Source organism: Falco cherrug, chromosome 2 (genome assembly GCF_023634085.1).
Source record: "Falco cherrug isolate bFalChe1 chromosome 2, bFalChe1.pri, whole genome shotgun sequence".
NCBI classification, from domain to species: Eukaryota; Metazoa; Chordata; class Aves; order Falconiformes; family Falconidae; genus Falco; species Falco cherrug.
Window position 1 is genome coordinate 63,540,826 of NC_073698.1, and position 17,241 is coordinate 63,558,066.

General features: G+C 41.4%; 1 protein-coding gene across 2 annotated transcripts in view; it reads left to right on the plus strand.

Moving 5' to 3' along the window:
- Window positions 1–17,241, plus strand: part of COL4A2 (collagen type IV alpha 2 chain) — a 149,638-nt gene that overhangs the window by 109,770 nt on the left and 22,627 nt on the right. For both annotated transcript variants that reach the window (XM_055701240.1, XM_055701238.1), the window contains 13 exons: window positions 586–639; window positions 892–958; window positions 2,354–2,455; window positions 2,862–3,017; window positions 4,000–4,092; window positions 4,406–4,572; window positions 7,355–7,427; window positions 7,515–7,621; window positions 8,823–9,024; window positions 9,789–9,848; window positions 10,635–10,697; window positions 14,248–14,355; window positions 16,220–16,441. In XM_055701240.1, the coding sequence (XP_055557215.1) occupies window positions 586–639; window positions 892–958; window positions 2,354–2,455; window positions 2,862–3,017; window positions 4,000–4,092; window positions 4,406–4,572; window positions 7,355–7,427; window positions 7,515–7,621; window positions 8,823–9,024; window positions 9,789–9,848; window positions 10,635–10,697; window positions 14,248–14,355; window positions 16,220–16,441 (1,474 nt within the window). The remainder of the gene's footprint in view (window positions 1–585; window positions 640–891; window positions 959–2,353; window positions 2,456–2,861; window positions 3,018–3,999; window positions 4,093–4,405; window positions 4,573–7,354; window positions 7,428–7,514; window positions 7,622–8,822; window positions 9,025–9,788; window positions 9,849–10,634; window positions 10,698–14,247; window positions 14,356–16,219; window positions 16,442–17,241) is intronic.

Below are 17,241 nucleotides of genomic sequence, written 5' to 3' on the forward strand. Positions count from 1 at the left end.
CACCTTCAAGGCTGGTCCTGAGTTTTTCTTGGTCAGCCAGGGAACCTCTCTTTGGCCAAACATGTTCCAGCAACCTGGAAAACAGCAAAAAGGACCTGTGCACTTCAGTGCTGTTTTGCTGCTCGCTGTTTGCATTCCAGTGAAAATATGTCCACTTGTAGTGATTCAGACTCATTTAGTCTTTTTGCAGCAGCTTGGTGTGTTCTGGCTGCCTGGCCCACGTGTCTCAGGGCCAACTAGCACGGAGGGGATCCCCTTTCTCCTCCCTCATCCTGCAGCCTCCACAGAATGGTTTAAAGTGCAGGTGCTCCTTCCATCTGTGCCACCGCCAGGGGCAACAGAGCCTGCGCTGCAGCAGGTCCCTCTGGCCTTTGACAGGAGTTAGACTTGGTCCAAGAGATGGAGCATCAAAACACAGGGGGACTGAATGGTATTGCCCAAGTAACTACACGCCCAGTAGACAAACTGCTCAGCTCTGTTGCATAGTTTTCACACTAACATCAGAGGAAGCCAGCTGCTACAGACCAAGTAATTTTATTCTCTCTCTGATAAAGGAAAAGTCAATCATTTTTATGTGTATTACAGGGTATTCCAGGATTTGATGGTCCACCAGGTGGTTATGGTCCTAGAGGAAGCAAGGTACTGCTTTACTTTCATTTGCTAGAAGCAATAAAACAGATGTCATTTTGCTTTCTTTCCTGTCATGTAATAACAATTGTTTGGCGTCATTGTAGAACTGGTTACATGGGTTGTTAAACTGAAATCTCTGAGATTTTTTTAAAGTGCTTTTGAAAGTTTATTTCTTTGTGTTTCATGGGCATACCTTTCCATTTTAAAAGAAATTCTCTAGAATAATGTGCTTAGATGTGATACTCCAACTTCTGTTAACAGGGGGAGCCAGGGGAGATTGGTCCTCCAGGACCAGTTTCCTATTTTCCTTCCCGTATCCCAAGGAAAGGTATGTCTTCTTCGCTTAGATTGCTTATCTGAACTGTGTTTTACTATCTTCTACATAGATCAAAAGCATGAAACTCTTGATAATTCAACTTCCTAAACCACTGTGTTTGCTAAACTGTTCCAGAAGGTATAATTGCCTTCTGAGAGAGTGCCCTAATCACATTTTTGCAGACAAGTGGCTTCTTGGTCACTCCTGCTGAAGCTGAATTGCCATACAAAAGGCATGCATGCATTCCTGTGTCCATAGAGAAAAAGCAAGCAAAAAGGTGTGTGACTTTGTTGTCCAGTGAAAGGAAGAATGGGAGAGTCTGTCTTTTGCATCATTTCAGAGACTGGATAAAGTGCAGCAATGACAGCACAGCAGACACCATTCTTATAAGCTAGTATTTAGAAAAAAAAAAAAAAATAACCAAAAAAAACCCCAAAACCAACATCTTAAAAGCCTTGAGGAATAGAAGAGGAATTTTTTTTTCCTGTTTTAAATTGGCAGATTTCCTTTGTGATCTTTCACTAGACTTGTAGCACCTACTGTCAGCTGTCCTGCTGAGCTGTAGTGGCTCTGACTGGCCAGACTAGAAACGCGTAGAAGGTGATATCAGTTCATCAAGGCCAAAACTATTCCAGGGAAGGTGCCAGCAAACAGTAAGGGTGATCACATGCCATTGCCCCAGCCCGTGTCCTCGTACCACTGAGTTTACTAGTCTTATTGAAAGCCAGAGTCTAACAATGAATGGTTGCCTTCCTCCCAGAAAAAGGGGTCAAGAGGCCCAATATATTGTTCAGATCACACCAAATACCCTGACAGGCTCTTTGGAGCAGGAGAAAGCAGGCAGGAGGCTGGATACACTGTATATCCTCTAAGTATCATTGACCTTTGATAAGAGGATGATACTTTCTGCAGGCAATAGCTGGGCACAGGCAGATGCTTTAGGTACTGGGGAGCCGAGGAAAGCTTACATATACATCTGTTATAATGGCAACTTCTTGTAGGAAAAAGAGGGGCTCTCCTCAGACACCTGGTCTTCTGTGCTTCCCAGAGTAATGTAGCTCTAGCAGCGTATTGGTAAGAGCTGAGAGATGCTCTCCTTTTTCCTGGGCGTGCTGGCTTCACACCATTCCTGTCACAGGTCGTGCTCAGCTCCCAGGAATCTGGGCTTTACAGAAATATCTCAGATGTATTTCTTTATTCAGACTGACACAGCATGATGTAGCAGGTTTTTGCATTTCTAATGTTACCTTTAAGAAATAATTCTATATTCTAATATTCTGAAGCCCTTGAAGTTCTTAATTCTTACTTTTAAGAACTGAGCAATCTGCAGTGTATCACAAGTCAGCATTTATGAGTCACAAACAGCATCACACTAATGTGTTTTGTGGAACTGGGGATGTCTTTCAGGAGCAAGAGGTGACCCAGGCTTTCCAGGTGTTTCTGGACTACAGGGAGACCCAGGAGAGGAGGGAGATCGTGGGCTGCCTGGTCTTCCTGGATTCTCGGATGGTAACACGCCAGCAACACATGTTCCAATAGTTTATTTTTATAGCAAGTTTTAACTGAACAGGGTCAGGGTGGGGGAAATACCTGTGCAGACTGTGGAATACACAATGCAGAGTGGTAAATAACTAACTGCAGGGGCAAAAAAACTGAGGGGGCCATTTTCCTTCAGCCTCGATGGGTCTCTGACAAAACAACAGAAATAGAGATGATGACAGAGCCTTGCTTCATAACTGACAGTGATTTTGCTCAAGTGAAAAGTGCAGTTACCATTTTTGCTCCATGCTAAATATCTCCATTTTTCCTTGCATGCTGGATGCAGTTTTATGACCTTTCCCTTCTGCTACTTTACAGCTCTTTGAGCAGCATTGTTAAGAAACTGTTCTGAACTTCTTCCCTGGTTCTGTTTCAGCGGATGGGGATAAGCCAGGCTTACCTGGAGAAATGGGACCAAAGGGTGAAAAAGGTGAATTAGGATCTCCAGCTTACCAGGCAGGTCCCCCTGGGTTTCCGGGTAAGCATGGTGCACCAGGACTCCGTGGTCCACCTGGTCCTACTGGATCCCCTGGTAAGTGCATGAAGAGAGATGATGAGCATTCACAGGAACATCTCTGCTTGTGTTGAAAGATAGCTGTTGGCAAGGCAAAGTGTGAAAGTAGATTGTGGTAATGAAACTAAATGAGTAGTGGGGAGGACACACAGGGGAGAAGTGTTGTATATTTGTCAATGAAGGAGAGGTTTACATGATTTTTAGACATTCCTGGCAACATTTGAAAGCAAAGGAGGTCTGTTTCAGGCTGCGGGAGGATATGAGTGTCAAGGAGTGTCTTGAGAGAGCTGGATTTCTTCCTTAGTCTGTAGAAGAGAAAGCTAAGGGGAATTTGACTGCTATCTTTCCCTGCCTCTTGCGAGGTTATAGGGAAAACGGAATCAGATGCCTCGCTGAGGAGCACAGCAACAGGGCAAGAAGCAATGATCACAAGCTGCAACAGAGAAGTTCTGCTTAGATATTAGGAAAACCTTTTTCACTGTGAGGGGAACAGTTTGCCCAGAAAGGTTGTAGACTCTCCATCTTTGGAGATACTCAGCTGGACAAGGCCCTGAGCAACTTGCTGTAACTTTGAGGCTGACCCTGGTTTAAGCAGAGGATTGGACCAGGTGGCCTCCAGAGGCCACTTCTGACTGAGATTGTGCCGTGCCTCTGCGAAAAGTGCCACACTGCAGTGCAAGAGCAGGAGTGGACAGAAGGATGTGCAGAAGGTGATCCAGAGCAAGCGGTCTGTGCTACTGCAAAGGAATTCAGGGTGAGAGAGAGCAAAGTATGGCAAGGATCATCTGCTACAGCAGATGGGAGCAACTGAGAACAGGTGTGGGAAGCTGGGAGCGAGGAAGAGAGCTGGGGGTAGATAGTAGGCTGGGTTAGGCAGTAAATGACATTAGCTGAAACAGAAAAGGGCAGATGCAGTGCAGCTCAAAGGAACAGGGAGGAAAGAGAAAAAGAGTAAATCTACATTAGGTTAATGTATATTTTTATTCAATTAAACTTCTAGGTTCTCTCTTTGGATTAAAAGGACAGGAGGGGCAGCCAGGTAGATTTGGCATGCAAGGCTTCCCTGGGCCAAGAGGGCAAAAAGGACCTAAAGGTAGGTCATAACAGATAAGTCAGTAGATGACCTGCTGTTACGCATTGTGTAAAGCTCCTGTCGTATTCAGTCTGAGTTTATGGCATGCCTGGGGACTGATGAATTTGATCCGGGGCTAACACAACACGGAAACACTGTGTTAGTTTCTTGTAAGAAAAAAAAAAATAAAAAAAAAGAAAAGAAAAGAAGTACTTTTCTCAAGTATTTGAGAAACTACTCAAGTATTCTCAAGTCTATATATAAAATTAATAGAGCTGAACATCTATTTGTTGTGACAGAGCACTCTTTCTTCTCTTGCCAATCCTTTCCTTAGGTGAAGAAGGGGACTGCAGTACATGCCTTGTGGGTGATGAAATGAGAAGGGGGTCTACTGGTCCCCCTGGCCCTCCTGGCTTTCCAGGAACCCCTGGCCAGCCTGGGAGGAAAGGAGAACCTGGTGATCAAGGACCACATGGTATTCCTGGCTACCCTGGAGCAAAAGTGAGATACATGTTTCTTTATTGCATAGTTTTATATTCCTACTAGAAAAAAAAAAAAATCCAAGCTATGGAAAAGCTCCATGGAAAAACAGTGAAATTTATTATTTAGGTTTTTGTGTGCCACTTCAACAGCTTTCAGATTGCTATCTACAAAATTCAGAAAGCCAAAAATTGCTAGTATGGAGGTGAAAATAGGATGTTTTGGGAAGGCAAAAGATTTCCACAATCTTTCCATTTAAGTAAAGCTGTTTCAGCAGAACCCTTTCATCCAGCTGTACTACTAAGTATGATCTGACCATCTAGAAGGGTAACAATTCTGGTAGTAACTTAAGGTTGTTGCTAATATGTCAAAATGATGCAGTGTAAGGTTCTTGCTTACAATACATTAAGTCTTCCTAAAACCCACCATTCAATAACCCACAGAAAAGGGCTGTGTTTATAATTGCTTGCTTGTTATTTACTTTTAAAGGTGCTGTGCTATATAGTATGCCAGCTGCATCACGGCTCCTCGCAGTCAGAACTGACTTCAGGAATTCACATCTCTCAAGATTTTAGAATAAAATCTTTGTAAAGCTTGCCCAAAACTGATTTTGTTTTTGCAAAGATGTCAGAGCAAACATAATGTTTCAGTTAGTGCTTTAGGCCGTTCTGAACATTAAAAATACAAACACTCACAACTAGCCTAAGTTTGGGATTTTTTAGGGTTAAAATAAAATAAACTTTGACTTGATTGTGGCTGTCAAAAAAAGCAGAAAAAGTACTTTTTTCTGAAAATTCAAAATACTTGTATGAGAATTTATACTTTCCAGAAGTCATAAAATTTGACAGAAATATTTTCAAAAAGTTCAGTGTTGAAACTGGTTAAAAATTTGCGAGTTCTGCAAGGCTTTTTGCCTTTGAAATGAAGAATTTCAGTATCTTCATCCCAGAATTTAAGTTACTACAGAACAGACAGTAGTATAGATGTAGTATAGACATAGCATAGCAGTGCAAAATATTACTCAGCGGCAAAGCCCTGACTTTATCTCAGCTTTTGGTCTGCAACAAATTCAGAGTAAAATAATTTAACTTAAATATTCTTGGTCCATTTTCTTAGGCAGAAGTGACTCCATAACTCTGAGCATGTTCAACAAGTTACACATATGGACAATAAATACACTTAATCTAGATCAGATCTATACCAATTTAATGAAAATAACGTTTTATCCAAAGCAAAGGGTATTTTTTTCTGTGGAGAAAAAGAAATTGGAAACAGCTGGAAAACACTTTGAAAACACCTGTGTGCTAAATTTCATTGTACACAACATCTAAGCCTCGAAGAGCAAAAAATAGCAATGTGAACATCATATTATTAATGCAGTATTACTGCTGAAGATTCCTGCAGTCATATAGTCAGTGAAATAGTACACATGATATTAAGTTCCTGACATTTCTTTTGCCCTGTAAAAAGCAATGTCCAGAAGAAACATCTTTACTGTGGTGTATAGATGTGGCTTCACTGACCATAAAAAAGCAGTCTGCAAATATGGCCCGGGTAAAGCAGGATCCTTATACTCAAATCTCATCTCCCACCGTAGACTTACAGAACTGCAAACCTGTATTGTAGAGATGACCTGTAGCTGACATACAGTTTCCACATGTGCTTTTTCACCCAAGAAAATCTTGGAGAATGTCAGTAAAAGGCAGTGATGCAAAAGACAGCCTTTTAAATACTGTATGGCACAGGAGTGTTTTAAATAAAAATAAATGCATCAGGTACATCCCTTTAATTCAGTGTCTGCCCTGGAATTCATTAAGAGGAGGCTAGGGAAAACCTAACGTGTGGCTTGTATTTTAGTGAGCATGAATGTAGTTCAGAACTAAAGCTAACTGGTGTAAAACAGTCAACGTTAAATGAGTCTGTAACCTCTGGGCCTTGGCACCTACCATGGGTTTGGTCCCATGATTGAAAGGCTCTTGGGCAGAAGCCAGCAGTACCACTTTTCAGGTGGGCTGTTCAGGAGGATTCTGCATTATGCCAAGGCATCAGGAATGCCAGGGACTGGTCTTTAGCTTCATCACCATTTGCCTTTGCAAGAGAGGAAATCTCCGTCCTTGGAGATTTTCAAAGCTTGCCTGGGCAAGGCCCTGAGCAGCCTGCTCTAGCTCCAAGTTCTGGGTTGCACCAAGGACCTCCAGCTCTCCCTTCTAACCAAAACCTTTCCCATAGGTCTGTGATGTGGGGTAGGTCACTGAATCACTCTGCCCAAGTTCTTGTCTCTGGTAAATGAAGACAGTGCTACTTTTCAGCCTCACAACAGTGTTGTGAACCACAATCCACCACCAGCTATGAGGCTGTCCTCTTACATAGTGCTGGGCAGGAGGGGCTGCAGGTCAATGTAACACTGATTTTTGTTTCCGTGGTGCCGAAGAGTTGCTTACAGCATTTTCTTCAGTGGCTAACATTGAGTAATTAACCATGTTTTCTCCAATGCAGTTCTGCAGCTGCGGTCATCTGCAGGACTCTAGCTCATGGAAAGCCACAGCTCTCCCAATGCCATCCTCATGCAGAAGCTCCCCTGCCATGCCTTGGTAACATAGACCTTGTCTATTAAAGCATATTAATAAAGATTCAGGCACAAGAACAGGATTACTGAAGAGGAAATCATTCACAGAAAATAACGGGGAAGCAGTAAAACTTAAGGAGACTTATTTTTTTAGGCAGGGCAGTGGAAATGCAATCTTGATACTTATTTTTTAAGTGGTTCTGTTTCTTTTTTTCTTTTCAATGTATGTAAAACCAGGGATTTCCGGGTCAACATGGATTTCCTGGACCAAAAGGAGAAAAGGGAGATTCTTTATACATAACTACAAAAGGTAAAGTAAAAATTCATATCACTTGTATTTTGCTGTTGTTTATACCTTTCATGAGAGATTGGCCTCACAATGAAGGGTCTTCTTTAGGCACCAAAGGAATCCGAGGAGATCCTGGGCTGCCCGGTATCAGAGGTGAAGATGGTTTCCCAGGTAGAGATGGATTAGATGGTTTACCAGGACAGCCTGGCCTTCCGGTAGGTAGCAAATGCAGTTAGATCGTTTCCACCACACTCAATTGCTAATGCATTTAGTTCTGAGTTGTTATGATCACCAGGCTATCCTTCTCTCACAGATAACGATGCACAACTAGACTGGCTTTGCTGGTTATTGATGCATTAAACATCAGGCTTGCTCTCAGGGTTTTTATAACATCTTTCACTTCTATTTCCATTTTATTTAAACAACTGAGTAGTAGTGTATAACCCATTTAGGCCAGCTTGTATTACTGGTTAGTTTGTGATAATTATTGGTTTATTAGTGACTCCTTCTAGCATTGTCTAAGAGAGATCCTGTGTGACAGAACATCAACAACTTTGTTATGACTGAGTTAAAGAAAAGCAAAATTTACCACAATTTTACACCCCCAAAATGTAGGTTGTGTCATCATATATATGCTTGATAGCACCTCACTAACTGTAGCCATCTAGTAGTGAGACATGTAGTCTCAGTTCATTTTCTAAGTTCCTTCGGTAGGCAAAAGAAAAAATTAAATACCTTGCAAGAGGAATTCATCTCACCCATCATAAATGGTGTTTTGGACCCTGGGGTGCTCTTACATGATATTTGAAAATGGGCTGGAGCCATATTACCCAATCTGGACCACACTGCTTTTTCATACCAGTAAAGATGGTACTTTCTGATACGTCTGAGGCTGGAAACAATGGAAACATTTTCTAGTGAGGTTTGTAAGATGTTGATTCAATAGTGTGGAAATATCACTAGAGAAACAGACACAGAAAAAATCTGCCCACTTGGGCACGGCACAATTTTATGTTAGCTTTTCTCAAGGTCTCAGAAGTAAATGACGCACAGAACATTTCTAGTGATGCATATGGTTTCCCCAAAATGCACTTGCAGCTTTTCAGAAAGGGCAGTAAGCCTCTCTACAGCAGTGATTCATATTGCCCAAGTGCCATTCATGGGTCCGCATTCTTAGGGGAGTGCTCCCTCTAAGAGTGCTTCTCTTGTGCCTTTTCTTCCATAGGGTCTAAATGAATGTTAGATGATTATTTCAAAAAAAATATTTTATTTGCAATATTGATTTAAAGAGCTGGGATGCAACACCTGAGAAATTACTGCCTCTAAGGTGTCATTCATGAGAGTAGTTCAACTGTTTGAGTTATGTTTGTTTCGTCAACAAAGTCAGGAGTGACCACCTGTGTTCACTTCCCACAGGGTGACAGTATCAGAGGTTTCCCTGGTGATCCTGGTTATCCAGGTGAATTAGGCCCAAAGGGCTTTCCAGGAGAAGCAGGCCTGCCAGGTGAAGGATTTCCTGGCCCAAAAGGGTACCGGGGTCCTCCAGGTGACCATGGACAAGATGGAAACCCAGGACCTCCAGGTCTGCCCGGTCTGCCAGGAGAGCCTGGCCAACTAGGTAAGGCACTTCTAACAGTCACTCTGTCTTACAGCAAAGCCATGGGAGATCATTACTGAATTGTGTGCAGCATCTGTGCAGCACGCTGTTGAAAAGGGAGGTTATTGGGGTGAAAAGGGATCGCTTATATTAGTTGTACAGAAATCTTAAAGAAGGAAATACTTCCGAGGTCCCAGCAGTTTGATGTCAGGTATTGAAATAGCATGAATGAATGTCTTAGTGCCAGCAAGTAACATCTTTCAGGTTTTAAGCAGTCAGAAGCAATGGAGCGACATCCTGCTGTTGGAGTACTCACAGGTGGTTTTCTCTGGTCTTTCCCATCCAACATAATCTTTTAAATGACCAGAGAAAATCATGTACCCATCTTTCAGATCTCTTCATAGCGTCTCTGCAGCTTTCCAAGTCCCTTCCAGCATAAGAATGCCAGAGCTACATTCACAAGAGCTCAGGCTCAAAGTTCTATTGCACAACTTCAGGATGCCTGGCAGAATATTCAAGCCAGAGCAGGCACCTGCCAACCCTGCACAGTGCCTGGGACACAGAGCCTCCTAATTCTGACTGGGTTAGGTTTCAAGCCTGGATCTAATTAATATATGGATAGAGAGTTCCAGTATGTTATAGGAAATAGTTTGTGTTGCATGTATGCATAATACATATGAGAGTACTTTATCGGATGTTGTAATAGACATTTTAGTTAGAATTGAGAGTGTTTTACGATTTCTCTCTTTTAAATAATAACTATCTTTTCCTTCTTGGCTCATAAGATTGTGGGCAGGTCACTGAAGACTTTTCTAGAGGAGATGCAACTGAGCCAATATGGTCAGGTACTGTACATACAAATGGCTTGAATATATTTTAATATTTAGTCTTATGCTGCTCTTATGGCTTGATGCTTACTTTCTGATGACTGCTTTGGATGCTCTTGATTGTAAACTATTTGAACTTCAGGTCACAAATAACCATGCGTATACTGTATGTAGCTCTAAAGTAATTTAATCAAATTGTACATATTCTGAAATTATTGTAGTTTTATTCTTGCAATTCAGAAAGTCTTTATTTCATTGCTCCTGAGTATTTATTGTGACAAAATAATGATTACCATGCAATTTTAATGATGGTCCCAGAAATTAGGTGCCCAAGAAAATGTAAGCAACTTTTTTTAAAGAAAATCTTTGAGTGAAGATTTTCAGTGCAATTTGACCCATAAAGAAAAAACCCTTTCATTTCTACCAAAAATTTACTTTATTGCTTCAGGGGTATAAATTGCCCACAGGGAAACTAAGTGTCTCTCTCACTCTGAAAAATACATTCATCCATGAGGTTGGACTACCCTTCCTATGCCAGTCTAGCTGGAGCAGCCACCATAGCCTCTGCAAAACAGGCAGAAGAGCAGCTGTTGGGATGCAGCTCAGTGTGAGTGCTCCCCTGAAAATGCTACTACCCACAACCAATAATTTTTTTCTAGTGAAAAATAAAACCTTTTTTAAATTAAGGTTTTGCCTGTTAATTTCATTCACCTACTTTAATGATGTGATCTCAACTGCAGGTGCAGAGCTGATGAGAGGCAGCATTTGAGCACATACAGTGCTATTAACCCTCTTCATTTGCAGGTGCGGGCTGTGTGAGGCCACCAAAGGGATCCCAAGGCAAGCCAGGACTGCCAGGAGCCACAGGTAACGTTTTGCCTTCACCTTTGTTTCACACACACACGACATTTTGAGGGAGATCTTGCCAGATCTATTAAAGTTGAGCCTTAGCAGGCAGCAAGTTTTAGAAATTACAGTGGAAGGCAGAGGTAGCTTGAAGCCAGCAGAGAGGTCTAAGCAGCATGCATCCCAGGTGGCTGCGCTGTTCCTGAGCTAATTCTGCCTTTGCTAATAAGGGTCAGCCATAAAACAGGAGGCAGAAAGCACAGCTCATTTGCTATTCTCCACATGCAGGTAAGTAAGAGTTACAGAGAGAGTTTATTGCTAGAGAGTATACTGAGGTCTCTCAGAGCTGACTGGACACTTCACAAGGAAAAATCCTATCCTCTTGAGAGCAGGGTGATAAAAGGTTGCAATGGAGGACTGTGGAAGATCCTTCCTACTGTTTCTCCTCATGTGATATACAGAGTGCCTTCAGTACATGCAAGCCTAAAGGCTTTTAAGACAGCTCGCTGTAAAGGGCCAGGTTGTCTGATGCAATGCAGTTGTGCTGTCTGTAGCCACGCATGCTTTTCCTTGCAAAGCTGGTCCACCATAGCCCATAGGGACCAACTGGTGATCCTGGGCCTTCACAGCACTGAAGTTTCCCCACCTCTTTCCAAAAGGAAGAGGAAAAGGAGGTGGGGACACGGTCTGAAGGACTGTGTGAGATGGAATTGAGAGAAATGTGGACCAGGTGTACTGAGTGGTCGTAATGATTGGCCTTGAAAAGGGATCCTCTGACCAGCGCTGGTAGTTCCCATAAGTTTGTGTTCTCCCAGCCTAAGCAATAAAGCTGTTTTTCAGAAATTCTTCTCATCACCAGCTGGTAAAAGTACTGATGAAAACCATGACTGGGTCCTTCAATCTCTGGGGAAATGTAAAATTCTTGATGCACCCATTCCTATGCCCCCCATACTTTAGCCAAGGTCAGAAATCTGGGCTATAAATTTTAAGGTCAAGCTTGGGCGGGGGGGTTTCCAGCGCAAGGTTTATTATGGCACGCATGGATTGATGGACTGATTTATCAGAGACTAATGGATCTTAAAAGGGAACATTTTCACTCTGTTGAAAGATGATGTGTATCTCTGACCTGTGTTTCCTTAGTCCTAATGGCTTAGTTTGTTGTTATGAATGCTTCTGAAAGGTTGTTTTCTTTGCCATTTTTGTAATTTTTTTCTGAGTAAGACAATTTGTTTATTCTTTCATTCACATGAGCTGGAAGGTTTTTCTTTCAGCAAATACAGTCAGATTTAACTCCTAGCTGTAAGACTGCTGTAACACAAGTGATGCTGGTTTTGTGTGTTTTGTATTTTGTGCCCTTGGTTAACTCTTTCACAAATCTTTCTTTGTCAGCTCATATGTTTTAGTAAATTTAAGATTTTATTTTTTTTTTTGCATCCCTTCCCTCCAAAAACTGGAAAAGGCCCCTTGCTGAGTCCAGTGCAGAATTCTGTTCATAGCCAACTTTCAGCCTGAGGCAGTTCTGGAGCTGGAAACCCAGGAGGAACAGGGCACATTTTGCAACTTTTTGCAGGTTCTTGTTGCTATAGCTGTGTCAGTCTAGCTTTCTGGAGCATCATTCCTACCCACATTCTCCACATTCGCACAAAAGCACCAACACCTCCTTTACACTATTTTCATTGTCTGCTTAGAGTGATGTGGGTTTGTCCACAAGATTTCCCTCCTCCTTTTCAGCCAGGATGGAGCTCTGCTATAGACAACCAAGTCTCTCAGTGTCCTGGGTGCTGATGGCACCCAGTGTATCAACTAAGAAGTAATCTTTGTAGTCTCACACCCTTATGTCCTTGACTTCTTTTGAAATTCCTGGCAACATACACAGCCCACCCTAAGTTACATCCTGGTTATTCAGTAGTCTCAAGACCTATGTGATCACTGTTGAATGAAATGTTTAAGTTGTTTTCTGTTTCAAAAACAGCTAAAGCAATTGCAAACTAAACACTGATCTAAAATAAAACCTTTTTCTTACTACTGTTTGGCACAACATGTTAACACGAGCTAATGGTGGTAAGCAGTGGTTGCGTTCTCTATCTGCCACCTTCTTTCTCTAACATGGCTTTTTAATGAGTGCAATACTGAACAGAATGAATGAAAAGTCAGTTATTACAGATGGGAAAGAAAACCAAGATGCTATTTGGGTAAGAGGTACGTTAGAATCTTTCACTGAGACCTGAAAGAAAGGATTTTTCTTTTTAATTGCTTTCTGATAAGTTATTGTTCATATAAGGGAGAGAACAATAGTTTTGTATGGCACCGGGAAGATGCTATTCACACTGCATTGGCCATTTATATGCACCTTATTTGTGATCTTTTAAAAGGTTTCCTTCTCCCCTTCACAGACAACAGCTAAAACTGCAAAAAATCATGGTTAAATAATGGGAATTCAGAAAACTAAAGTATAAGGAAGTCTCAACATTCAAGTGGTATTTTCCTTGGTTTGTCATAGTTAGAAGTAGAGAGAAAATTGCTTTCAGTGTCATAAATAAAAGAGTTGCAGTTCATGGTGACGATAAGCAACAACATTTAAAATGTTAAAGCATGTCGTTGACTTTCAGGCCTTAGCTGGAAACTTAAGGAGTTTGAGGAGCGGGAGAGGTAGGGAAACAAAGCATTCCACAGGAATTATTTTCAAAGAACTTTACCAAAATATCTTGATCTTGGAAGATAATGAATTAGGGAGACTCATGTAATAAAACTATTGTATGGAAAAAACATAAAATAATAATATAAAATAATAATATAACATAAAAATAATATGATTTCATAAACTTAACAAAAGAATCCTACAAAATGCTTGCAGGTTTTGAGATGTTAAGAAACAGTAATATTTGCCCTTACCCAAATGTCAAATCACAAGGAAGTGAAGTCTTATTTTACTTGTCAGGATATAACTTGATATGAACATGAATTCAGTGCCAGAGGAACACTTTTCCAGGGCACAGCCCTTCTTTTCCTACCAAAGCTATAGGCCTGTACTGTTACAAATATAGTAAGTAGGCTGGTTAATTTGTATTCAGTTTCTAGGATGATTAGATCTAACCTTTAGCCTTACATTTCTATTTCATGTTTATCTAAACCAGTCTCTTTTTGTTCTGTGATCAGTAGAGCAGGAAAGAGAAAAATTGGCTCTTGCTACAGCATCTCATGCCTGTTTCTGCTGAGCATTCTTCTTTGACATTGGCTTTTGACCTTAAGCTAAAAGCCTTAATTTACAAAATAAAGTCTCCAAAAGTCTGTGAGATTATTTTCACCCTAGTAGTCTCCATATCATTAGTCTTTAAGTCACATTAATCTGTGTTTGTAAGAGCACTTAGCCTAGATTTTGGTCCATGTCTTGATGCTGTTCTTGAGTACTGCTAAAGAGCTACAGTGTCGTCCCGTTTAATTTAAACAAAATTTTCATCTCTGCATCCAAAAACACATGATGTTATTTACCACTACCTTTTCTTACATTATATGCACATTTCTGTTTTGTTTGTTCAGATCACACTTATTTACTTTCTTTTATGTAATTTAGGTGCAAAAGGTGTGAGAGGATTCCCAGGTGATCCAGGTCCAAAGGGCTACCCAGGGCCAAATGGTACACGAGGTGATCCAGGTCGGGAAGGATACCCAGGTCCTCCAGGTATATTGACATAATTAATTAGTCATTCTTTATATACTTTTGGCCTCTTTACTATAGTCACTGAAACAGAAAAACTTGCTTCCAGATACATTTTTCACTTATCTTCCCTTCCACATTCAAACATTAAGTTATTATACAAAACCGCTATTTTTCAAATTAAAAGGATTTCCTGCAACTTCTGTAATTACGAAAAGTAACATAGACTCCAACCTTTTAAAATCTTCTTTATAGTGCAAAACTGTGTGACAGTAAAAATTCATGACATTCACATAGAAATAAAGAAATTCAATAACAAGATATTTCAGATTCCAGATGGAATATACTTAGAATTATGATGCAGAAAGGAAAAAATACTAGTATTAGTATTTCTATTTAACTCATTCCAGCATTAGCATAAATTATACTGGATGTATCAGAGGCAGAGTACTAGCTACTCGCCTTGGCTGTAGGTGGCAACAGTGTTTGCAAGTGTTCAATACCTGTCATATTTTAGGCTAGTCTGTAACAGGTACAGATTAAACCCCAGGGCTTCTGTATCTCTCCAGAGGTTCCAGGATGTCCAAGACACATGAATTAATTGCATGTACAGTTGATCTGTTCATAGATAGTAAGTCAGATGAGCCTCAAATAATGGCACTGCATACTCATGTAAGCTCCAGTGAGTATGTTCATGGATCATCAGTCAGTCCAGCAAGAGTTACTGCAGAAGCTATCACTTCCCTGTGGTTGATCAGGTTAATCAGGTCAGAGAAATGGGCACCAGGTTTTTCTGTAGCACATTTCAGGAGCTATTGATGCAACTTAATTTAGGAGCTCTCTAGAAATTCTCTCCATCTATCTGTTTTCAAAGCCCTAAATCCTCAGATTCCAAAGAAGTGCTGCAGACTTTCCTGAAACCAGTGCCCAGTTGCTGCTTTTCCCTAAGGCAGCACATGACCTGAAAGTATTCTTCAGGCTCATCTACAGCATCTGTAGTGGCAAAAGAGAAAGCAAAAGAAGAGTTGATGCATCTTCTGTTCAACAGGCAAGGGATGCATCATAAAACATGCTCTGTGCAGCGTAGGGCAGGACCATGAACCTCTGTTTTCCCTGCTAAGCTCTGAAGAGTGCTCTAAATGCTAAATTGAGGCTCCCAGGCCACAGCGTGGTCGGCACTCAGAGCAATTTTCTGCAGTCTTCCATGCTATCTTTCACCAGTGCTTGGACTTAACTTCCAGTGCAGGTCCAGTTTCCCAGTCCACAAGAAGCTTTTCCTCTGTCATTTGTGGTAATGGGGCTTGTGCCCTCCCAGTCATTCACCTACAGGGTAGAGGACAGGGATGGTGGCACTCCTTCATCAAGAGTCTGAAGCGATTGGCATTGGTCCCTTGAGATGTGTGGGGAACAGCAACAGCAATGACCCATCTGGGCAACTCCCCCAGGTCTTGCCAGTTATGCAATTTCTATTTTTTTTCAAGTTTCACCCCTTGAAATGTGTTACCCCTGCTGTGTATCAAAGCAGGTTTTTGTGTACAGGAACTGATTTTTTACAGACTATGACATCTAGAAAATGCTGCGATAGCCATGTCAAAATAGGTGCACAGAAGTAACTGTGCTTGGAGCTGTGGATCTTTTATCACCCAGGACTAGGGATCCTGAGGGGTCATCTGTAAGTTCTGCCAATTTCCACATTTGGTCAAATGTTCTTATAAATGCTGCATGGTTTAAAAACATGCATGTAACACTTTGTTCAATTCTATAGGTTTCCGCTAAGAACTAAGGAAAATTACAGTAATATAAAAGGCATTATGATGGTGTATCTAGGATTTGAACTCCCAATATTTGTAGTGAACCCTGTAATACCTAGTCCCTGTTTTATTTATAGGTTTTACTGGGCCCAGGGGAGACAGGGGCCCGAACGGTCTACCTGGACTGCAGGGACACCCAGGCCTTACGGGAAAATCCGGTGCTCCGGGAGCGGCAGGACTGAAGGGCCTGCCTGGTGACGTTTTAGGAGCAGCAGCAGGTTCCCGAGGGGATGTCGGGCTCCCTGGCTTCCCAGGGTTGAAAGGCGTGCCGGGAGATCAAGGAGTACCGGGAGCTAGAGGTAACAGCTATTTCAAATAAAGAAATGTTTGAGTAAGAGTGTGATATAAATTAAGCCAAATTTTGGAGATGTGAGAGTAGTAAGAGACAGTGTTAGGATGCGTTGGAAGTACTGAAGACCACAGCATTAAGTCCTGTTGCCTGATGATCTCCCATGCGCTGGAAGTACTGATGACCCCAGCATCAAGTCCCAGTGCCTGATGATCTCCCAGCCCTTCCCCATCTACCTCAGCTGTTACCAGTATGCCTGGGTCCTCCAAACACCTTCTGGAGATCCATTGCTTAAGGCCAGCATTCCTTCACATTACATTACAGCAAATCAGCTACAACTGGATACCAAAGAACCAGATTTTTGCTCATCTTTGTTGTGTTCAGATGTGCTGTTAATTTTTCCCCACTGTAGTTAGGGGAGTGGTGATATAGTTATTACCCTGACTTTTAACTTACATACTGCATAATATGGAGATTGTTTCCCATGCCAGGCGACGTTTGGATAAGACATGACTTCGCAGGATAGCACATTGCACTAATGCAGAATTTGTAAATTTTAACTAAGAGGTCATAGTGTTTAGTAAATGTTAATAAGCCATTTTACCTGGTCAGTCTTTGGGCGCTCAGAAACAAGAAAAAGATAACATTATATACTTATTCATAACTTTTTAGGGTGTTCATTTTATTTCACTATTTCACAGAGCTAAAAAAAAACCACACTAAACTCCTTATAGAAAACAGAGAGAACCATAGTTTATGTACAAAATCTGACTTTGTCACTCAGAATTCTGTGGAGGACTCTCAAAAGCA